The sequence below is a fragment of the Bubalus kerabau genome, chromosome 9, assembly GCF_029407905.1.
Source record: "Bubalus kerabau isolate K-KA32 ecotype Philippines breed swamp buffalo chromosome 9, PCC_UOA_SB_1v2, whole genome shotgun sequence".
Classification (NCBI taxonomy): Eukaryota; Metazoa; Chordata; class Mammalia; order Artiodactyla; family Bovidae; genus Bubalus; species Bubalus kerabau.
In genome coordinates, this window is record NC_073632.1 from 104,747,719 (window position 1) to 104,772,062 (window position 24,344).

The 24,344-nt window shown below is 44.2% G+C and overlaps 1 protein-coding gene and 1 non-coding gene across 2 annotated transcripts in view; one reads left to right on the plus strand and one right to left on the minus strand.

The window, feature by feature from the left end:
• SLC22A3 (solute carrier family 22 member 3) overlaps window positions 1–24,344 on the plus strand; it is a 99,218-nt gene that overhangs the window by 15,875 nt on the left and 58,999 nt on the right. Inside the window, exon 2 of the mRNA XM_055536143.1 lies at window positions 22,594–22,697. Within this exon, the coding sequence (XP_055392118.1) occupies window positions 22,594–22,697 (104 nt within the window). The remainder of the gene's footprint in view (window positions 1–22,593; window positions 22,698–24,344) is intronic.
• Window positions 11,963–12,034, minus strand: TRNAW-CCA (transfer RNA tryptophan (anticodon CCA)). Its single transcript has one exon. It is a non-coding gene; the product is annotated as a tRNA-Trp (tRNA).

Genomic DNA, 24,344 nt, shown 5'->3' on the forward strand with positions numbered 1-24,344 from the left:
CTCCCTCCTCCCGCTCCTCCAGCTCGCAGGCCGGATCCCTCCCTCTGCAGCCCCCATCCCCTCCTTCCTGTTCTCTGGATTCGATTCCAGATCCAGTCCTGCCGCCAGGGCCATGGGGGACCCGCACTGTACATCTCGGGCGGGGTTCCATCCTGCTCGCCCTCAGGCCTCAGCTCCTTCTGGCCGGCCCGCCAACCCTCCGCGTCCCTCACCCGGTTCCTCTGTTCCCCTCGAACTGCCAGCCTGCCCCTCCCCGCCCCCACCCTGGCCGCTCACGCTCCGCTAAGACCCTCGGGTTACATTTCCCGGAAGCGGAAGTCTTCATTCCGTGTGCTGCCAACAGAATAAGGAAGGCACACGCGTCGGCTCCCACCCTTTCCTCCTGATGAAGCATCACGACGGAGTCACCGCATCCCTTCGGGAAGAAGGCGTCTCGATTCCCCTTGTGCAGAGTCCTGACCCCCTCCCAGGCATTGCTACCCTCCACTCCCACCCTATCCCTCCACGAGCCTGGCTGCTGCACTTAAATACCCTGCAGGACTCCCCAGGTGGCTCAGTGCTGAAGAATCCGCCTGCCAGTGCCGGAGACGCCAGAGAGGCGGGTTCAATCCCTGGGTGGGGAAGATGCCCTGGAGGAGGGCATGGGAACCCCCTTCAGTATTCTTGCCTGGAGAATCCCATGGACAGAGGAGCCTGGCGGGCTACAGTCCGTGGGGTAACAAAGAGTTGAACATGGCTGAGCGCGCGCACACACACACACACATGCGGCACAAATACGCTGCAGTGTGTCTGGTCTACACAGCACCCTCCTGGTGCCTGTTAGCTCCCCCAGCTGAGGACTCGCATTCTCCCGCGTCAGTACACTTCTTCGCAGGGTTGTCGGTCCGATGGCCTCCAGGTTCTCAGCTTTCACTCTCTCTCCCCGCCGCCAGTCCCCTCTGTCCCCACCGCGGCCTCTGGAGACCCCAGGCCGCTGCTCACCCCCACCTCGCTCCTGCTCTCGCTTGGAGCCCAGAGTGCCACCTGTGCTCCCGGGGGGAGCAGGGCTCACCCTCCTTAGGGACCTGCTGCCAGAGTCTCCAGTTCACATTTCACCGTTCTGCTCATTTTGTGCGTCCCAAATCGTCTCCCGTTTCACTCCGGCTGTTCCGTCCAATGTGTTCAGAAGCCAAGCACATTTAAACGGATGGGCACTGCTGGGCTCCTGCACGCTTCCAGGAACCCTGGATCCCAAATCTGGAGAAGGTCTGCATAAGTCTTCTATTTAGTAAAATGCTGAAGTAACTGAATTGTCAGGTCATTTGTCATCCTCACCGTTGCTCTGATTACCAAGTGCCTACTTGGAAAGCAGATGCTCTCAGATGTTCAGCCTGAAGACTTCATCCTGCCTTGCTTCTTGACTTTGGCTGCAATGACTCCATCCATTAACCACCCAGCCCTCAGAGCCTGATAGAGTGTATTGATAAGCCATCCCTGAATGCCTGTGTTTACTTGTTAAACCTTCCCAGTCAGGTCAGAATCCATGAATGCTTCAAAGCATCATGTGAATAATGCATGCTAATGTTTTCCACACTGTTATGAAAAAATGTAACTCATAAGGACACACGCACCTTGGAGACAATGTGGGTTCAGTTCCAGACCACCAAAATTCATCAAATATTGCAGTCAAGTCAGAAACACAGTTTTTTTGGTTTCGCAGTTGCATATAAAAGTTATGTTTACAGTACACTGTAGTTTATTAAGTGTACAATAGCATTATGTCTAAAAAACATGTACATACCTTACTTAATATATGATGCTGTTGGAAAAATAGTGCCGAAAGAGTTGCTTGATACAAGTTTATCACAGACCTTCAATTTGTTAAAAAACATAGTGTCTGCAAAGTGCAGTATGACAAGGTGTATCTGTAATGGAAAACAGTACAAGACTTTACTACCTCGTCAGCTCACTATCAGAGCGATTCCCACGATGTGCTGGTGATGTTTATTGGTTGGTTGGTGTTCAGTCACTAAGTCGTGCCCATCTCTTTGTGACCCCCATGGACTGCAGCACGCCGGGTTTCCTTGTCCTTCACCATCTTCTGGAGTTTACTTAAACTCATGTCCATTGAGTTGGTGATGCCATCCAACCATCTCAACCTCTGTCACCCCCTTTTCCTCCTGCCCTCAGTCTTTCCCAGGATCAGGGTCTTTTCCAGTGAGTCAGCTCTTCACAACAGGAGGCCAAAGTATCGGAGCTTCAGCTTTAGCGTCAGTCCTTCCAGTGAATATTCAGGGTTGATTTCCTTTAGGACTGACTGGTTTGATCTCCTTGCAGTCCAGGACTCTCAAAAGTCTTCTCCAATGCCACAGTTTGAAAGCATCAGTTCTTTGGTGCTCAGCCTTCTTTATGGTCCCACTCTCACATCTGTACATGACTACTGGAAAAACCATAGCTTTGACTATATGGCCTTTGTCAGCAAAGCTATGTCTCTGCTTTTACATTGGTTACTTTTGTAGTATTTTCACCAACCTCTTTGAATCCTTAAATGAACGTAGTAAAATACAATGGCTTTCCCGGTGAGTCTTTTGAAATGCTTTCTTTCTCTTCTTTTTAACATCAGCACTTAGAGATTTACTGGCAATGTCAACAGTGTGTTTTATATTAGAAATACAAATGGATTTCATGTAAAGTTTTAAATTAAAAAAATAATTTATTCAAAGAAAAATGTAACAAATATTCACATTCCCACCACCCAAATGAACAAATGTTAGCATTTTGTCATAGTTCCTTTAGATTATCTTTTAAAAAAGAAAGAAACCATTGTAGATCAAGTGGAAATTCCACTTACTATTGCTGTGGAAGAAATTACAACAAAACTTAATGACTTTAAACCAGCATTTTTGTGTTATAAAGATTAAGAAGGGAAAGCTGCAACTTGTGTGCTAAGTGGCTTTAGTCGTGTCCGACTCTTTGTGACCCTATGGACCATAGCCCGCCAGGCTGCTCTGTCCATGGAATTTCCCCCAAAATACTGGAGTGGGTAGCCATGCCCTTCTCCAGAGGATCTTCCTGACCCAGGGATCGAACCCAGGTCTCCGGCATTGCAGGCAGATTCTTTACTGCTACTGTCACCCGGGAAGCCCAAACCTGCAGCTTACCTATAAATAATCCTCAGCTTGACTTATTAAAATCGGAGTATAATTGATTTGCAATGACGTGTTAGTTTCAAGTGTACAGCATAATGATTCCGTTATATATGTTTCTATTTTTATTTTTCAATTCTTTTGGTTATAGTTTATTACAAGATACTTAATATAGCTCTTTGTGTCATACAGTAAATCCTTGCTGTTTATTTTTAAAAAACACTTTTTTATACTTGCAGATTCCATGAGTCAGGGAGTCAGAGCAGACACAGCAGGGAATGGTCATCCCTGCTCCACGGCACATGACCTCCAAGTGGGAGGCTCCACGGCTTCCTAGTCCATTCTTCACAGTTGACCTATATCTGGACATCCATGTGAATGTCCCCTTTCTTCCCTATCTTTCTAAACCTAATCACAGGAAGCCGTGCAGATGCAGCCTTCGGACAAACTGTTGTCAGTGTTCTCATTATTATTCATCAAGCTGGGTTAGAATGGAGCCGGCATTAATAAAGCAGCATGTACATTCCATTTAGTTATGCTACACTCTCTAATACTTTCTCATCATTAGTAATAAGTGTGTGCTAAGTCCCTCAGTCGTGTACGACTTTTTGCACACCTACGGACTGTAGCCTGCCAGACTCCTCTGTCCGTGGGATTCTTCATTCAAGAATACTAGAGTGGATTGCCATTTCCTCCTCCAGAGTTTCTTCCCAACGCAGGGATCGAACCTAATAAGTACTTATATGCTACTTAATATCACAGTGTTTAAACTATATTCACATTTATTCCCTGAGGTGAAACTTCATGAAAATAAAACCTGATAAGAACCTTAAGACTTACCTTCATATTTTGTATGAATCAAATAGGGTACTCAATGATAAAATGCTTTAGAAGCCGTAGAGAGCTATTAAGATGCCCATTGCTATTGAGACCCATGGTCCGATTTCTCAGTGAGCTCGTTTCGTATTGCAACCCTGCCCCATGCTTCATCCTGTATCTCTTTGGTGACCCTGCTTTTGCTTCCGCCTCGTCTCTGTGTGTCCAAGTACAACCAGATCTTCGAGGCCTGGCTCCAGCCCTGCCTCGGCCAAAACCCCGGGCTGGCACGTACCCCAGCCCGGACCGTTTCTCTCCCGGCTCTGTGCTTGCATCGCGCTCTGTGCTTCTCTTGTGGGATTTCAACACATTCCACCTTGTGTTCTGTTTCACGTGCTGCATCACCGGTGCTCAGCTGGAAGCTTCGAGAAAACTGGAGCCCAAGCCCTGCTCCCTTCTCACTTGCAAGACAGCACCTGCAGCCTCCTGGACAAAACTTCTCACCGTGCTTGGGCAGCTCTCGGGCTGCCCGAATCCAGGCTCTGGCCATGCCTTCAGTGTGGCCATATCTGGCAGAACAGGGGACTGTCCCCCAGCTTGTCCAAAGTCACCCCCAGTCCCCCGGTTCAGCAAGAAGATGCTGGCCTCTGAGAAGGGTGTTGCCTGGGACTCTCCCCATCCTGGGACCGTGGGGCTCATCCGTGGGGGTTGCACTTTCCAGTTTGGAGCAGCTGTGGATCGAGAAGAGACACAAGGAAGAGGAAAGACTTGGCAGAAGCAGGGCCATTCAGGGCTTTCCGGGATGGGTGCCAGCCTCCGGTTTAAGCGTGAGGTAATTAAAATATATGAAAGGGTGTCTTGTCTCCAGCTTCACTTGAAAGCTCTGCAGTGACAGTGACAGGAACATGGATGCCTCCCGGGAGCACCGGAAGACACAGGCAGAGTGGGCGCACGCTGTTTTCTGAGTGGCTCCCTCTGGAAGCCTGGTACCTACCGCGGTTCCAGGTGGGTAGGTGGAAGGCACCTCGAGAAGCCTACATGGTCGCCTTCCACTTGGCGGCAGTGTCTGTCTCCAGAAACTGATCAGACCAGGCCTGGACCTTTGACGTGGCGTGAAGCAGGGATTCCCAAGCAACCAGACCTGCGTTAGAGCTGCCGACCAGCACACGGCCCCTTGGAAATGCCCTGTCATTTCAACAGAAGAAGTGCAGTCCTAGCAAGGGTCTATTTTCCCGTGATTTGGCCCAGTCTGAGCCAATAAAAAGACATAAACTGTCACGGTGACACTCTAGAACCTTCCTTCCTTTGTAAAACAAAAAGAAAAGAAAACAAGTGAAGTAGCTCAGTTGTGTCCGACTCTCTGCGACCCCATGGACTGTAGCCTACCAGGCTCCTCCGTCCATGGGATTTTCCAGGCAAGGGTACTGGAGTGGATTGCCATTTCCTTCTCCAGGGCATCTTCCCGACCCAGGGATCAAACCCACGTCTTCCGCATGGTGGGCATATGCTTTACCGTCTGAAATTGTAAAACCAAGATGCACAGTTCTTATACTCAACAGCTTGTACTCCCTGCTCCCCTTCCCACTGCGAAACAACTAATTCTAAGAGCAGTATGAAACTGCTAGAGTAATGCTTGAAGAGGAAAAAAAAATACATTGGTACAATGCCAACATTTTTTTTTAAATGTTATTCCAGTAGCAGAAAATTTTATTTGCAAGCATGAGGCAATTTTCAGTTGGTAAAAATATGATGGAAATAGCTCTCTTACTGAAGAGAGATAGCTTAATGAAGTCTTATTGTTGTTTAGACCCTAAATCATCTCTGACTCTTTGCGACCCCATAGACTGTAGCCCACCAGGCTCCTCTGTTAATGGAATTTCCCAGGCAAGACTATCTGACACTTGGCAGCTCCGGGCATCTTAAAGACTTTGGGAAATACACGGTTGTATGTGTGTATTTCCCAAAATAGTGTGTGCACACACACAATAGAAATACTGTTCAGAGTAGTACAGATTACAAAGTTTGTTCCGTGCTTCAGGTCAAATAATTACAAACTCTGCAGTCACAACAGAATAACACTTGCAAAGCAGTGCTGTCCAGGTGGAGTTTAATGAATAATCCTATTGTTTTCCAACTTGCCTGAAGTGCTCTACCAAAAATCCTGGCCCAGACTCTCCTGACATGAAGCGTTTTCTCAAGCCTCTTTTCCTGATTCTAAACAATTGGAAATGTTATAAAAATAATTCTATTGTCAAATCTCACTGATTCTTGATCTCACATATAAACCACTGAGAGAACAACAACAACAACAACAAAAAAAAAAGTTAGCACAAGCCACAGATGGAGGAAGAAGCCATCTGCAGATGCTGCTGAGAAAGCTTAGTTTCGGTGCAAAGATATTTTTTCAAATTTTATTGAAGTATAGTTGATTGATGAAGTTGTGCTTAATTTCTGCTGTACAGAAAAGTGACTTGGTTATCCATATCCATATCCATATTCTTTTCCTATTCTTTGCCATTATGGTTTGCTACAGAATGTTGAATATAATTCCTTGTGCTGTGCAATAGGACCTTGATGTTTATCCATTCTGAATGTATGTTTGTGTCTGATAACCCCCAACTCCCAGTCCTTCCCTCCTTCTCTTCTGGCAGCCACAAATCTGTTCTCTATATCTGTCAGTTCGTTTCTATTTCATAGATATGTTCATTTGTGTCTACTTTCATAGATTCCATATGATATAAGTGATATCATATGGTATTTGTCTTTCTCTGTCTCACATACTTCACTTAGTATGTAAGTATGCTAATCTAGTATGCTAATCTAATCCTAGCTAATCTCTAGGTCCACCCATGTTGCTGCAAATGACATTGTTTTGTTTTTATGGCTAATATTCTATTACACACACACACACACACACACACACCCCACATCTTCTTTAGCCATTCATCTGTTGATGGATATCTAGCTTGTTTCCATGTCTTGACTACTGTAAATGGTGTTACTATGAACATTGGGGTGCAGGTATCTTTTAGAATTAGAGTTTTCAATTAGATATATCCCAGGAGTGGGGTTGCTGGGTCATATGATAGCTCTATTTTTACTTTTTTGAGGAGCCTCCATACTGTTCTCCACAGTGGCTGCACCATTTACATTCTTACCAACAATGTAGGAAGGTTCCCTTTGCTCCACACCCTCTCCAGCATTTGTCATTTGTAGGCTTTTTAATGATGGCCAGTCTGACCAATGTGAGGTGGTACCTCATTGTAGTTTTGATTCGTGCTTTTTAATACTTAGCAATGATGAGCATCTTTTCATGTGCCTATTGGCCATCTGTCTGCATTCTTTGGAGAAATGTCTATTTAGATCTTGTGCCTATTTTTCGATTGGGTTGTTTGGTTTTTTGTTATTGGATTGTAGGAACTGTTTGAATATTTTGGAAAGTAATCCCTTATCTGTTGCATCATTTGCAAATATTTTATCCCAGGCTATACATAAGATGTCTTTTCATTTTGCTTATGGTTTCCTTTGATGTGCAAACCTTTTATGTCTGAACAGGCTCCATTTGTTTACTTTTGCTATTATTTCTATTGCCTTTGGAGACTGACCTAGGAAAGCACTGGTATGATTTATGTAAGAGAAAGTTTGCATATATTCTCTTCTAGGAGCTTTATGGTGTCTTGTCTTACACTTAAGTCTTTAAGCCATTTCAAGTTTATTTCTGTGTGTGCTGTGAGGATGTGTTATAGCTTCCAGGATTCACATGTAGCTGTCCAACTTTCCCAATACCAGCTGCTGAAGAGACTGCCTTTCTCCCATTGTATATTCTTTGGCACAAAGCTTTTTTTTTGTTTGAGTCAGTTTACCATTTTTAAACTGTTTGGTCATTTATTGACTTTTGCTGACAGTAACTTCTACTTTTCTTATTGATTTATATAATGTTCTATTTCTCCTCTAAAACTTCTCATTGTACATTGTTTCTTTCCTAATATAATAGGAATTACTTTGCTGTTATGAGTCACCTGGTGTTTCTGACACTCATTCCGTGTTCACAGGACAGAAAATATCAGAACAGGGAAACACAGACCTTCCAAACTATCTGTTCAGTGTCCTGGGTTTTGATGTGAGCACAAAACTAAGGTTCCGAAAATTCTAGAATGATGTGTCAAAGTCAAAAAGCAGTGATAGGATTGGAACATTTTTTTTAATTAATTTATTTTTTATTGAAGGATAATTGCTTTACAGAGAACATGGCTTTTTAATATTCACAGCAAAATCAATGATTTTTTAGAAGATTAAAATAGATAAGCATAAGTGGGAAAATACCAAAGATTTACATCCTGAAGGCCAGTTTTTATATTCTGGAGAAGTAGATTTTTCTGTGGCACTATTGCTGGTCTTTCTTTAGCTTGGCTGCCTGTGTCGTAAGAGTGAGTTCTATTAGAAAATATGGGCTTTGGCAGACTTTAAAAGGTGTGTATGGTACTCCATGTTCTGACTAGATTATGAAAATCTTTGGTAATGGTGGTTTCCAAAAGGATAAACAGTGTTTGAAACACACAAGCTGAAATCTCGTAAGATGTGATGGGTCTTCTTGATCCTAGAATTCCTCTTCAAGTCATGCCTGATGGACTGTAATATATATCAGGAAGTCCTTGACATCTCAAGATGGCAGATTTTGAAAATTTCTGTGTCAAATCCTCACATGGGAGGTGGGGGCGGGGGAGTCTGTCTTTCTCTCCAAAGCACAGAGAAGGTCATGTGTTTATTTTCCTATAAGGGATGGTTAAACTCATTGTGGGATTTATTATTGTTATTATTTTTAGTAGTTTCCCTCTACCTGTTTCACCCAAACTGCAATCAGATGGCTTATAAATCCTTCCTGTAGGTTCCATAACATCCTACAGCCCAGAAAACTGCCAAATATCTTTGTCTGTATTTGAGGACAATTTTTGAAGAAGGCAATGGCAACCCACTCCAGTGTTCTTGCCTGGAGAATCCCAGGGACGGGGAAGCCTGGTGGGCTGCTGTCTATGGGGTCGCACAGAGTTGGACATGACTGAAGCGACTTAGCAGCAGCAGCAGCAGCAGAGGACAATTTTTAGTAGCAAAATATCTCCTGGTACCATTTTCAAAATGCCAACTACATAAGATAGAACTACTTTTTGCACCTGTAAAAGTCCCCACATCTTGCTTCATGATAAGCTAATTTGACACCTTCTTTTCCCCAAACCGAAGAATCACAAAAAGGCATGTACATGTTTATTATTAGTTGTAAACATTGTCGTGTTTCTAAGGATAAGTTCTGTGTGTTTTGTTTGGCCCTCTGGTACTTATAATGATCAAACAGTGGGCTCATTCTTGGTACTAACTGTTGTATGTTTCAAATACAAATCAACCCCCATGAATAACTGCAGTTACAGCCCTAATAAGAATCAAGGAGCTCTGAACTTCTTGTTTCTGTTTATATCTCATTGTTTATTACCTGTGCTCACAAATATATCTGACCCATACATGCAGACTATGTCATCTGTTATTATTTTTCCCATTGTGCAGTCTGGACAGCTTTGTCTCCAAAATGTTGAATCATTTTAGTATATTTGTTATGTCCTTTTAAATGTCTCTACATTTCTTAATTATTACAGGGAACTATTATCATGTTAGGGACACAAAATCAACTCCAAGAAGAACCTCTGATCACTCTAATTAACAATGAGGCTAATATAAACAGAGCCTACATTTTATTTTCTTAAAAACTGGGATTGAAAAACTTTGTTGGAAAAAAATGGATTTCTGTGGAATGTGCTCATGTATGTTTATTTTAGGGGTCTGCGTAAGAGTTTTTCAAAAGAAACTGCAACCTACATAAATTAGCAGGCTGCTTTACATAATATTTTTCGAAACTTGTTTTATAATAAGTTGGCATATAAGAAGGTTAACAAAGCAACTGGGATTTTTTTTGAAATTATAATTTAATCTTTCATCCCCAAATGTTTATATTTTGCTTGCCATGACTTGATTATATTTCAAAACTCAGATTTTTCATTTCTTTTTTTAGAATAAGGCTTTCAGTGTATTTCTATAATGGTGAAAAACTTAAAACTACCTACTCTCTTTTCCAGTATAAAGAATAAGTTTAATATTTATGGTCTAATAATAGGTTTAATAATTATGATCTCATATGCAATAGACTGCTGCTGGTGCTGCTGCTGCTAAGTCGATTCAGTCGTGTCCGACTCTGTGAGACCCCACAGATGGCAGCCCACCAGGCTCCCCCGTCCCTGGGATTCTCCAGGCAAGAACACTGGAGTGGGTTGCCATTGCCTTCTCCAATGCAGGAAAGTGAAAAGTGAAAGTGAAGTCTCTCAGTCGTGTCCGACTCTTCGCAACCCCATGGACTGCAGCCTACCAGGCTCCTCTGCCCATGGGAGTTTCCAGGCAAGAGTACTGGAGTGGGTTGCCATTGCCTTCTCCAATGCAGTAGACTAAATGTAGCCGTTTATAGTGATGGTATGGAAAAGAGATTCACAAACTCACAAATCCCATGCAGACTGTGTAGAATAGTAGAAAGACAAAAAACTATAGTAGATGAACATAGCTTTATCTTCTAAAAACACACGTGTGTGTGTATATATATTTGCATGTGTAAAAGTATAGAAAAATATTCATAATAGAGTGGAATTGCAGGTGATTATGGGAGATAGTGAAGGGCAGGGAATCCTGGTGTCCTGCAGTTCATGGGGTGGCAAAGATTCTGACACAACTTAGCAACTGGACAAAACCCACAATAACTGGTTGTTTTTCTTCTAACTTATATACATTCACCATGTTGCTTAAATAAAAAATAGTTTTTAAAAAGTATGGGCAATGCTTTTTTTTAAAAGTCATTTTATTTTTCAGATTTTTTTATTTGACAATACAATGATAGTGTTGTACTAACTGAGTTTATCAATTCCAAAACAGGGACCTCTAGTAGGAGAAGTGACAAGTTCACCTTACAGACAAAATTATGGTATTAGGACTTTTCTAGAAAATTCAGGCTATGTGGTCACAGTTAAGGTATGTGACCTCTGGAGCTCACTGAAATAGATTTTCATGAAGGATCTGGTAGGTAGGGTGTCTCCAATCCAGGGTGGGTGTCTTATCTAGGTCTTGAAGAAGGAAGGCGTGGGATTTTTATCTGACAGAGAAGAGATGGGAAAATGGTGTTCCAGACAGAGAAAACAGCTGGAAGCGCATGAAGGTAAAAATAACTCAATTGTGGGTGAACAGGCCAGTGCAGCCAAGAGTGATGGGTGGTAAAATTGGAAAATGTGTTGAGGCACTATGGGAAGAGCTTTGAAAGCTGTAATAAAAAGCCTGCACTTTCTTCTCTAAAAAGTGAGCAGCTATTAAAGATTTTCATCAAAGAAAGGATCATCTCATTTCCAAGGCACTCCTCCCTAATACCACATGTAGGACCTGTTATTATTCTAAGGTAGATTATTATTTTTGTGATATCTCATAAAGACATATGCTGAGCAGACCCATTTTGGGAGGCCTCTGCCTTGAAGCTTGAATATAAAGTATTGGTGTTATGTATGGTTAATATCGGGGCTTCCCAGGTGGCACAGTATTAAAAAACCCACCTGCCAATGCAGGAGATGCAGATTCGATCCCTGGGTCGGGACGATCCCCTGGAGGAGGAAATGGCAACCCACTCCAGTATTGTTGCCTGAAGAATTCCATGGACAGAGGAGCCTGGTGGTCTACTGTCCATGGGATCCCAAAGAGTCAAGACATGACTGAGCAACTGAACACGCATGAACACAGTTAATATCACAGAACAGGGTATCTGAGAAGTCAACTCATCACCAACACTCAAGGCTGATTTTGGTCTCCAGGACAGAAAGTGAAAGTGAAGTCGCTCAGTCCTGTCCGACTCTTTGTGACCCCACGGACTGTAGCCTACCAGGCTCCTCCATCCACGGGATTCTCCACGCAAAAGTACTGGAGTGGGTTGCCATTTCCTTCTCCAAGGGATCTTCCCAACCCAGGGATTGAACCCAGGTCTCCTGCGTTGGAGGCAGATGCTTTAACCTCTGAGCCACCAGGGAAGCCCCTAATACATACTGGAGTGGGTTGCCATTCCCTTCTCCAGGAGATCTTCCTGAGCCAAGGATCAAACCCTCATCTCTTGCATCTCCTGCATTGGCAGGTGGGTTCTTTACCACTAGTGCCACCTGGGAAGCCCTTGAAGACCACAGACCTGTTGAAACCAGAAGGTTGATGATCATGACTCCAGAAATACCACCTTATGACCTCACCATCAATCAGAAGAATGTCCATGAAGGGAATGGCAACCCACTCCAGTATTCTCCAGAACAGAGAATACTGGCAAAAATATGAGTCAGATATTGTGTGCCACTTTAAATGAACACTGTTTTAGGAAATTTAGATGAGTACAGTATCTCAGACACTTAGTTAAAAATTATCTTGTTACCAAACCAAACTTGAACGGACAATAAAGCCAGTCTACTCACACAGGGTTGTGGTGAAGGAAAGAATGACGTCTATTGTAGCTTGTGTTCAAAAGATCCAAATCCCCTGATGGCTTTCAGAGAAGGGTCTTTAAAGGCAAGGTGAGGAAGGGGGTCACAGTGTGCATGACACGCTCATGGACATTCTTCCGATTAATTGATGGTGAGGTCATAAGGTGGTATTTCTGGAGTCATGATCATCAACCTTCTGGTTTCAACAGGTCTGTGGTCTTCAAGGGCTTCCCAGGTGGCACTAGTGCTAAAGAACCCACCTGCCAATGCAGGAGATGCAAGAGATGAGGGTTTGATCCCTGGGTCAGGAAAGTCCCCTGGAGAAGGGAATGGCAACCCACTCCAGTATTCTTGCCTGGAAAATCCCATGGGCCGAGGAGCCTAGTGGGCTATAGTACGTGGGGTCCCAAAAGAGTTGGACGCGACTTAGTGACTAAACAACAATAACAAAAGGGGAAATTAAATTGAAATGAAGTCATTTTAGTGGGCCCTGATTCAGATGACTGATGACCTTGTTAGATGGAGATCAGGACACAGACACACAGAGAGGAAGGTCATGTAAAGACAGAGCGAGAAGATACCCATCTTCAAGCCAAGAGAGGCCTCAGAAGAAACCAACTCTGTTGACACCTTAGTCTGAGATGTCTGGCCTCCAAACTGTAAGAGAATATATTTCTGTTGCTTAAAGCCATACTTTGTCATGGCAACCTTAGCAAACAAATACACTGGCCGTCCTTGGTGGTCTTTAGCTTGTCGATGCATCATTCCAATCTCTCCCTATGTCTTCCCAAGGTGTGGCCCCTCACCGCAACGTGTATGTCTGTGTCTCCGCCACCTCTTCTTATAAGGACACCAGTCATTACATTAGGGCCCACCCTGAGCCAGTATGAAGTATGACCTCATCTTAACTAATTACATCTGTTTATGCGAAGAGTTGACTCATTGGGAAAGACTCTGATGCTGGGAGGGATTGGGGGCAGGAGGAGAAGGGGACGACAGAGGATGAGATGGTTGGATGGCATCACCAACTCGATGGACATGAGTTTGAGTGAACTCCGGGAGTTGGTGATGGACAGGGAGGCCTGGCGTGCTGCAATTCATGGGGTCTCAAAGAGTCGGACACGACTGAGCGACTGAACTGAACTAACTGAACTGAAGACCCTATTTCCAAATAAAGTCATTTTCTGAGGTTCCAGAGTGACATCAACTGGGTGAGGGCTGGGGGACGCTAGCCAACCCAGCATACTATGTGAAAATTAACTACCCCTCAGCAGGCATGTAACTTGTATACTTATAACCTCTATGGCTACCCAGGGTTTTCAAACTCATCTGCTTGTTAGACTGGATTCTGATTTAATTGGTCTGGAGCAGAGCTTAGGCTTGTTTTCACTTATTCCAAGTCATTTCAACAAGCAGTCAGTGTTGAAAACTACATGTTAAAACCATTCATTATGGTATTTATTATCATCATCATGAAATTAAAAGACACTTGTTCCTTGGAAGAAAAGCTATGACAAACCTAGACAGCATAGTAAAAGCAGAGGCATCACTTCACCAACAAAGGTCCTTCCAGTCAGAGCTGTGGTTTTTCCAGTAGTCATGTGTGGATGTGAAAGTTGGACCATAAAGAAAGCTGAGCACTGAAGAATTGATGCTTTCAAACTGCAATGTTGGAGAAGACTCTTGAGAGTCCCTTGGACTGCAAGGAGATCCAACCAGTCCATCCTAAAGAAAATCAGTCCTGAATATTCATTGGAAGGACTGATGCTGAAGCTTAACCTCCAAAACTTTGGCCACCTAATGCAAAGAACTGACTCATTGGAAAAGAGTCTGATGCTGGGAAAGACTGAAGGCAGGAAGAGAAGGGGGAGACAGAGAATGAAATGGTTTGATGGCATCCCCGACTCTATGAACATGAATTTGAGCAAACTCCGAGAGATAGTGAAGGACAGGGAAGCCTGGTGTGCTGCAGTTGATGGGATCACAAAGAGCTGGGCACGACTTAGTAAACTGAACAACAACAACATCCTTGTCATTAGATCACTAACCATAAGGTAGTTGGGAACATTTATTGGGTATTTAACGTCTCGAGCGTTATACTAAGTACCTTACATATATTATCTGATAGTGACAGCATCAGCCAGTTCTCGTGCTCATTTTATAGATAGGGACCCAGAGGGGTTAAAGGCGTTAAGAAGGGTTTTCCTGGTGGCTCGGTGGTGGAGAGTCCACCTGCCAATGCAGGAGCCACAGGTCTGATCCTGGATCCAGGAAGATCCCACATGCCACAGAACAACAAAGCCCACACACGACAACTATTGAGCCTGTGCTCTAGACCCGACCCCTGGAGCCTCAACCCGGAGCTCATGTGCAGCAACTGCTGAAGCTTGCGAGCCCTGGAGCTGGTGCTCCACAACGAAAGAAGCCCCTGCAATGAGAAGCCCACGCGCCACAACTCAAGACCGGCCCCTGCTGTCCACAGCTAGAGGAAAGCCCATGCGGCAACAGAGACCCAGCACAGCCAAAAATAAAAATAAATAAATTTATCTTAAAAAAAGACTAAAGAAAATTGCCAAGGGACACAAAGTTAGGAGAGGTTCGATCAAGACGCCTGGGCAGACTCCAGAGCCGCAGCGCCTCTGTTCTTGGGTCTGTACAGATTCAGAGTCAGTCAGCTTTCTCTTGTCCTCAGATAGTCTCGGTTCTTTAGAGAAATCGTAAACATTTTCAGATGAGTAATTGCTTGTCTTCGCTACAAAGAAATAAAACAGGTTGGACGTCTAAGGTTTGAAGGTGAGTCATGAAGGTCTTAATAAATAATGAGGCATTTTATATCCGAGTAAATTTAGCTTTCTCCTTTCTTCCAGTTTCGCAAGCTCAGACAGAAAGTTGTGTGTTTAAAGGCCATCTCTCCATCATATTTCCAAGTTTGTTTGCTTGACTATATGTGAAAAGTGAATGTTGTTCAGTCATGTCTGACTCTGTGTGACCCCATGGACTACACAGTCTATGGAATTCTCTAGGCCAGAATACTGGAGTGGGCAGCCTTTCCCTTCTCCAGGGGATCTTCCCGACCCAGGAATCGAACCAGGGTCTCCTGCATTGCAGGCAGATTCTTTACCAGCTGAGTTACCGGGGAAGCTTCTATATGTATATGAAGTGTGAGTGTTATTGACCTTGGAGAGTGGCCATAGGGCAAGAGACACCCTGTAAACCTTGCGTCACAGGGTGGTGCCCCTTTACACCAGGGATCGCCTGTTCTAGGCAACTTTCGCAGACTCTTGGGTTTCTTGTCTCTGGGTCTTGCTGTCCTCTCCCTGGAATCTTGTTCTGTCCTGGGGTTAGGGCTTTTGCTCTGGGCCTTTCATTTGCAACCTTCCAGACTCTTCCTCTATCCTTTAGATCTTTCTCCTCCTTTGTTATGAGCGCTCTTGATGCCTCTGGTTTTCTGAGTAAGAAACTCTGTCCCATTGCCCCCTGCCCCACTGGGGGCATAGACACAGGTGGTCCTTCAGCTTTAAGTCTGAGCCTGCCACCCTCTCTGTGGCAGGCAGATGTGGACCTCATTGGCATGTGTGCTTCGGTCCCTGTGCCTAGGTTGCCCATAGCCCTGCTCAAACACCCTTCTTTCCCCTTTGTTTCCCTTCTAAATGCAGCTCATTATTGAAGGCTTTGTTGATGTCCCACTTTCTCCATGAATCTGACTGCTCTGGATTCCCACCAGTCATGTGTTTCACTGTCTTTGGCTGCTCCAGGTCTTGCATTTAGTTGGTCCCATTCAGTTTAAATCTCAATTGCCCTATGTTTGCTTCCCATAAGCTACCCTGCCTCCTGGTGGCTCAGTGGTAAAGAATCTGCCTGCCAATTCAGGAGACCCAGGTTCGATCCCTGGTTTGGGAAGATCCCCTAGAGAAGGTAATGGCAACCCACTCTAGTATTCTTGCTGGGAAATCCCATGGACAGAGGAGCCTGGTGGGTTACAGTCCATGGGCTCTCAAAAGAGTCGAACATAACTTAGCAACTAAACAACAGCTCTGAGCCATGTGATAAGCTCCCCATGGAGGCAGAAATGAAGCCTGAGCTGGTATTCCTCCTGGCCTCATCTGTGGGATGCCAGCACACCACTGGAAGCTTTGAATACTTATGATCAGTTTCCATACCTGCAGCTCATCATGACGGCTCACACAGATCAGAAAAGCAGGAAAATTTTGGTATGCCCAAATAATACCCAAATAATGCTATCAGATCATTTAAAGAAATTTTCGTTAAAACTAGAATTAATAATGACATGCTTCCCTCTCATGGAGATCCAACCTAAATGATTTTCTTTGTGATTGCAGTGTTTTAAAAATGTTTATTTGTTTGGCTGCTCCAGGTCTTAGTTGCATCATATGGACTCCTTGGTCTTTGTTGCAGGATCTTTTTAGTTGCCACGTGCAAGCTCTTATTTGCAGCGTGGGGGATCTAGTTCCTCAACCAGGGGTCAAACCCAGGACTTCTACACTGGGAGTGTGGAGTCTTAACCACTGGATCACCAGGGAAGTCCCTATGAGTACAGTATTTTAAACCATTAATAGGCTCTGTGATGGCAGCTTGTTGATTAGAAATGGAATCCATCCATGGGATCAATGTGTGATTGGCTGGTGCTAAATGTAGCCAGAGGCACCCCACACCTGGTGGTCAAACCAAGGGTGTACGTGATGTTGATAACACTGATGAAGCGTTTGTTGGCTGTTGATTTCTAACCGAGAGCAGATGAGGAATGGCTCGATTCACAACACATCCTGAGAAAGTCAGAGCAGAGGCACTCAGGGCTGATCATTCAATTCCAACGACTTCTCTTTCTCCCACAGCAATACAGAGAACGAATACTGTTTTTCATGGCCGTGGCCGGAGTCAAATACCGTGATGTCCTCTCAACTTAGACTCTCTTATGTGAGAGTTTGTTCAAGAGGACTAAACAGCACGTCTATGGAAAAGTCCAGCTCTCCCTCCTGTTTATCCTGCTCTAGGATGCAGTGGGTTTTTCACCTACGTTGAAGTTCCTCAGCACAGCCTTTTCCAGTGTCTGAATCTCAGCCTTATCTGGTTGCCAGACATTGGGCGGAAGAAAGCATGATGTGTTGCGGACAAGTCCAGGCCCTCGCCACCCAAATATTTCAGTTTCTTCCCCAGGGAGTGAGTCTTTGAAACTGATTGAGACTTTGAAATACTTGCTTGGTGGAGGATGGAGGGAGGCGCTCCTCGCGCATTAGGAAGGAGGCAGGGGTCACTCCCTGTGGCTTCAGGAGCTGGCAAGCCCCCTCCTGAACTCCTGCTTTTTGCATCCTTGCAATATTTTCACATTACTTCCTCCCTTTGACCTTTGTGTATTGAAGATATTCTGTTGCCCTGGTTCTAAGGATAATTTAGACATCAAAACTTGAGCATGTATCTGACGATGACCTGATTCAGCATTTTATCATTACAACTCAAGTTGACATAATGTCTGTTTGGATTTTAACATCTAGGAAAAGCTAAGAAAAGCACTTGGTTGGAAGCCCTTTGAAATGATCTAATTAGGCTAGAGTTGTGCTTTCTGCAAATGAAATGATGAGATCCTTCCAGAATTCCATAAACAGTTGCTTGAATCCTTATCTGATTGGCTTTCTGCTTGTGCCAAGGGGAGTAATTTTCCTTGTGTAGAGATGAGTTGAAATTTAAATAAAAGTTACTTTAAAGGAAAATTAACAGGATGGGTACAATGGATTTATGAGCATTTAAAACTAATTTTCGGAGAAGGCAATGGCACCCCACTCCAGTACTTTTGCCTGGAAAATCCCATGGATGGAGAAGTCTGGAGGGCTGCAGTCCATGGGGTTGCTAAGGTCGGACACGACTGAGCGACTTCCCTTTCACTTTTCACTTTCATGCATTGGAGAAGGAAATGGCAACCCACTCCAGTGTTCTTGCCTGGAGAATCCCAGGGACGGCAGAGCCTGGTGGGCTGCTGTCTATGGGGTCGCACAGGGTCGGACACGACTGAAGCAACTTCGCAGTAAAAATAATTTTGAATGTGTACACTTATAAAAAAGGAGATGCTTCACTTGTTCTTGGTAGATTGCCTTAGGATGGACATAAATGTTTGTGTCTTTGATTCAGGTAGTTCTGACAAGAGATGGGTTTTAGGTCTCCCTGGAAACTACAGCAAAATTTTAGTACTTTTTTTTTTCAGGAAAAAGTCCTTAGTCTATAACATTCATTGGCGTCAGCGCCTGCCAACCTCTCTTTAGACACAAAAACATCTCAGACCCAGAGCTGTTTGGGCAGCAGACAGCGAGCTCAGAACTGATTATGACACACACTCCCCAGGAGGCAGGGGTCTGCCTCCCAACTGTGCGAGCCGGAGTCAAAACCAAGCCCTTCAGCCTTGTGACTGAAGTGTCTGTTCCCTGTGCTGGAAACCTGAGTGAGTGTGTGCGTGTGTGCGTGTGTGTGTGTGTGTGTGTGCGTACGCGCACACTCTCACGCACATGCATTTCTTTCCAGGTATGTAATTTGTTTAAATTAATTTACTTTATGTTTTTGGAGAGCTTCCCCTGTAGCTCAGTTGTTAAAGAATCTGCCTGCAATGCAGGAGACCTGGGTTCGATCCCTGGGTCGGGAAGATTCACTGGAGAAGGACATGGCAACCCACTCCAGTATCCTTGTCTGGAAAATCTCATGGACAGAGAAGCCTGGTGGTCTGCAGTCCATGGAGTCGCAAAGAGTTGGCCACGACTGAGCAACTAATACACACACACACATGCTTTTGAAAGATAGCAGGCTCCCAGTCATAAAAAATAAAAAAAGAGAGAGAGAGAGAGAGAGAGAGACCACGTATATAAAGCAGGAAGGGTTGGGGGAAAAAAAGATGTAGATTTTAGCTGTTTTGGAAAAGCCAGAAAAATAAGGAGGAGACAGCTCCTGCAGACCGCCTGCCCTGCTCCACAGCATCTCAGAGCCTGGGGGTCCTGTCCCTTCGCCCCCACGGAGCCGGGGAGTGGTTAGAAGCACTGGGCGTGCAGTCACTCAGCTGTGTCTGACTCTTTGTGACCCCAAGGACTGTAGCCCACCAGGCTCCTCTGTCCATGGGAGTCTCCAGGGAAGAGTGCTGCAGTGGGTTGCATGCCCTCCTCCCGGGGATCTAGTACTGCCTGGGGTCCTTGCTACAGCTGGAGCCCGTGCTACCTCCACCGCTGCCTCCCTCCTCCTTCTCAGCCTGCACCAGCGCCCCCTACTGGCAGAACCTAACCGGGCCCTGCTGGCCCAGGGCTCTGAGAACGGTAGTTTGCACTCCCCCAACAGAGTGTTCTTGCCTGGAGACTCCCAGGGTCGTCGGAACCTGGTGGGCTGCCGTCTATGGGATCACACAGTTTCGGACACGACTGAAGTGATTTAGCAGCAGCAGCAGCAACAGAGGATGCGATGGTCGGATCATCAACTCCATGGACACGAGTCTGAGCAAGCTCTGGGAGTTGGTGATGGACGGGGAAGCCTGGCGTGCTGCAGTCCCGGGGTCACAAAGAGTCAGACGTGACTGAGCGACTGAACTGAACTGAACGTCCGTAATACAGAGCAAAGCATAGAAGATGCTCCATATGTGATCCAGATGGTATCATAGTGCTTTAGAAAATAAGTTATCATAGCACATTAACCACTTAAACATTTAAATTAATTTTATTGTCATCTGAAATATGGAAAAAACATTTTTTTGGTAGCTCCTCTTATGGGAGAGTTAAAAATGTCATCAATTTTATATTAAAGAATACTTTTTGTGTATTTAAAAAGTATTTAGGGGCATCTTAATTCACACAATTCAAAAGGAGCTAAATATGTTCATTAAAAGGCTTACTCTTGCTGGGCCTTGCTGGGTGGTACTGGAGAAACATTCCTATATATATGGCTAATCCAGGTGTCTGAAGCTCAGCTGGAGGAATCAGCTTCTACTGTTTGGGAGTTTATATTTGACATTGGCTGATATCAGCATATTTTCTGAGTCAGAATGTTTTCTCTGGCAGTTAAATCTCCTGTTTGATTTCTGAGATTTTACATACTTTAATTCTAATTGCATTCTTTACATGCTTAATTCCAATGAGAAATTATTTCAGATGAATAATCACCTGCAAGTTTACTTAAAATGAAATTGTTGTGCCTTGAAAAACCAGCACCTATATTAACGATAAATCCCTTATAAGTTACAACTTCTATGCCTATATGTGTATTTTCTTACTTCTTTGGGGGCCTCCCTGGTGCCTTAGACGGTAAAGAATCCACCTGCAATGCAGGAGACCCGGGTTCAATCCCTGGGTTGGGAAGATCCCCTGGAAAAAGGAATGGCACTCCACTCCAGTATTCTAGTCTGGAGAATTCCAGGGACAGAGGAGCCTGGCGGGCTATAGCCCCTGGGGCCGCAAAGAGTCAGACATGAGAATCTTACTTCTTTAGTCTCCATAAATCTTTTCAGTAGCTCTATGAAGTGGGCCACCTACTACTGCCCCAAGTCTTCTTTTTTCCAGCTTCTTTTTTTCCAGCCAAACTTAACCAGTTTAAGTGGTTAAAGTGCTAAGATAACTTAGTTTCTAAAGCACTATGATGCCACCTGGACCACATATTGAACATCTTCTATGCTTTGTTCTATATTTCAGATGTTGGAGGAGTGCAAGCTACAAATCAGCTTCCAGCTTCTTTTTTTCCAGCTATATTAGTCAACAGGCCATACATTAGCTATGGGACCAAGACAAGAATTCAGGTTCTATAAGTAAATATTGCAGTTTGCTTATGAATATGTATCTATAAGACCACTCATAATTCTTATCCCAATAACATTAATTTTCATGTCGCACTGCAGTCTAGAGCAGTGCTCTTCATGTTGGGGCAAGCATGCCATTTGCCCCAGGTGTGAAGAGATGGTCATGCGGTGGGGGGGTCTGGATTCTTCAAAAGGAATCAGCTTTCAGAGCCTCAGCTCACACATGTCCAAAATGGATGTCTGAGGATATGTCGCTGATGAGGATAAAGGTCTTTTCTTAATGTTCTTCCCCTTTGCAAAAGGACTCCTACCTCTCTCCCATTTTACTATGATGTACTGACCTGGGGTTTTAAAACCTGTGGGGAACCAGTGGGGCAATTTGGAATACTGGTAAGGAAGTAACTAGGAAAGAAAGCAAATGACCTGAATGATTTGATTGAACACCTTTTTATAAGCCTGGTGGTTTCCATTTCTTTTCTGACAGCAAGACTGGGAGTCATAAATGGCAAGTTGGTTAACAGAAAAGTTAGAAATGATTTTATTGATGGATTGTTCTGTGAATCTTGGCATTGAGAAAGAAGCAATAAGAATCGGGTAACAATCCTATAACAAAACTCTCTCCATTCCCATTAATTTATTTATACAGATAAGTTTTCTTGGCATATAAGTTTTTAAAATGAAAAATCAGGAATAGAATTGATGTTGAGCCCTAACTCATTCTAGTAATAAACAACCTTCAACCACAGATTTCATGAGCTAGCTGGAAAACCCCGAGCTTTCTTAACCTTATTCTAGAAAGGGGGAGGTGCATTTCCAACAAAACTTTACTCCTGATAGGGCTTGTTTTTCAAGATTCATCTTATCTTACATGTTTATATCATGTTCTAAAAGTAACTAGAATGTAACCCAATCAGAAAAGATTCTAATATTTAGAAACATTATCTCAGGACAAAAGTTAATTAACTGTCAATTTATATACATAACACAATATTTTCTATATAAAATATTAGGATATATCCATGTGTGAATGAAACTAAGAATTCAAAGAGGAGAAAGATTGGGGTCAAATTTTAGACTATTGCAGAACTTGTTTTTGCTGGATGATGGTAGGTGTCACATGGCTACAGTACTGTACTGGGTACTGTTGGGAGAATAGTGTACTGAAAATTACATTGATAGCAGATAGTGAAACTGATAAAGAAGACACATATCGCTGTAAAAGCATCTATGTGATACACTTAAGAGTTTTTATTTAAGGAGCATGTGAGCAAAAATGTTTAAGGATACAAAAGATCAGGTATCTTGAGGAGGAGCATTGCCACGGATCTCTCATGGGTTTTCTTTGTCTTCCCAGTTTGACCTCGTTTGTGTCAACGCTTGGATGCTGGATCTCACACAAGCCATCCTGAACCTGGGCTTCCTGGCCGGGGCGTTCATCTTGGGCTATGCAGCGGACAGGTAGGCATGGGTAAGACAGCCACTTCACGTCTAGAAGATGGTGTATACCTGTGCAGAGGAAGATGTTTCATGTTAACTATTAGGAAGCTATGCTTTCAACATTTGGGAAAGAGTCTTCATGCCCCCACTCTTGATGCTGAACACCTGTTTGGTTGGACTAATTATTTCCTTCTTCTTCAACTGCATCTCCTTACCCCTTGAACTGTACAACCCACTGGGGCTGCTCCGCTTGGGTCTCAACACGTTTGAGAGCGAACATAGACCAGCAAGGCAGTGACTTTGTGTCTGGGCCGAGGGCTGGCTTGGCTGGACGCTCTGGAGATGATTCCATGCACTTCAGTAACTCCCTAGTTGTGGTTTGATTGATTTAGTCATAAAGTCAGCCCCTTACAAATTTGTTTCATTCAATTTAAAAATGGTCACCCCAGCTCAGGAGGGTCTCTTACAGAGCTGCCGACAGCAATTAATTAGCGAATTCCAACAAAACGCCACAAATCCTGTAGGCAATTGGTCATTGTTTGACCAGACCAAGACTTCAAAATGGGTAGAACCTTTGGTTTCTGCTCCTTCATCTTCTTTTTCTTGAGCTGTTCCCCAGCCCTCCTCAGCATGAGATGTCTCCCTAATCCTCTGGGTCCGGTGCTGTTCCCCCTCTCTTATCTGTGTCTTTCCTACTTCCTGCTTCCAGCCTTTTCGATTCGTCTTTTCTTCCTTAATCCCCTCTCATCCCCCACATCACTCTCTCTCCTAGGTGGCTGCCATTTGGGTTTGCTTTTTAGGATTTCAATCTGTATTTCTTTCATTTTGTTGTTTCTCTTTCTAATTTAAACATTAGGTTTTGCCTCTGAGTGTTTCTCTTTTACAGTCAGTAAAGGTATCTTCAAACTACAGTAAATCAGCTACTGGGGGGAGGTGGGCTTTTCCTACTTGTATTCCAGGAGGGGCTGGGCTCCTGACCTCGGAGATGACCTGGTGTTCTGGGGAGGAAGACAGAGTCGTGCATGTTCCTTTGCCCCGCCTAAGGGCTGACCGTCTTTCAACTCCTTCAATCTCATAGTCTTGAAGGAAAGGACAAGAAACAATGGAGTAGGTCACCTGTCTGTAAGGGGCTTCCCAGGTGGCTCAGTGATCAAGAATCTGCCTGCCAATGCAAGAGATGCAGGTTTGATCCCTGTTCAAGAAGATCCCCTGGAGGAGGCAACCCACTCCAGTATTCTTGCCTGGGAAATCCCATGGACAGAGGAGCCTGGCGGGCTACAGTCCATGGAGTTTCAAAGAGTCAGACATGACTTAGTGACTGAGCAAGCATACATCCAAATTCCTGGCCCATCATAGGTACCTCTTATATTTATGGAAATATTATTATATATCCAGGGCATTTCTAATCCAAGGTTTGAAAATGGTACGGCTTAAATGAAAAGCCAATGCATACATTAATGGCAGATAACCTGGATGTTCAACACGAAGGACTCTAGGTTCCTTTTCCCTGCCTCCCTTTCTGACCTGCAGTATTCTTGCCTGGGAAATCCCATGGACGGAAGAGCCTGGAGGGCTACCACCCGCAGGGTCACAAAAGAGTCAGACACAACTTACCAACTAAACAACAACATGTCTGTGGGAGGACAGTAGGAAAGGCAAATGAATGCC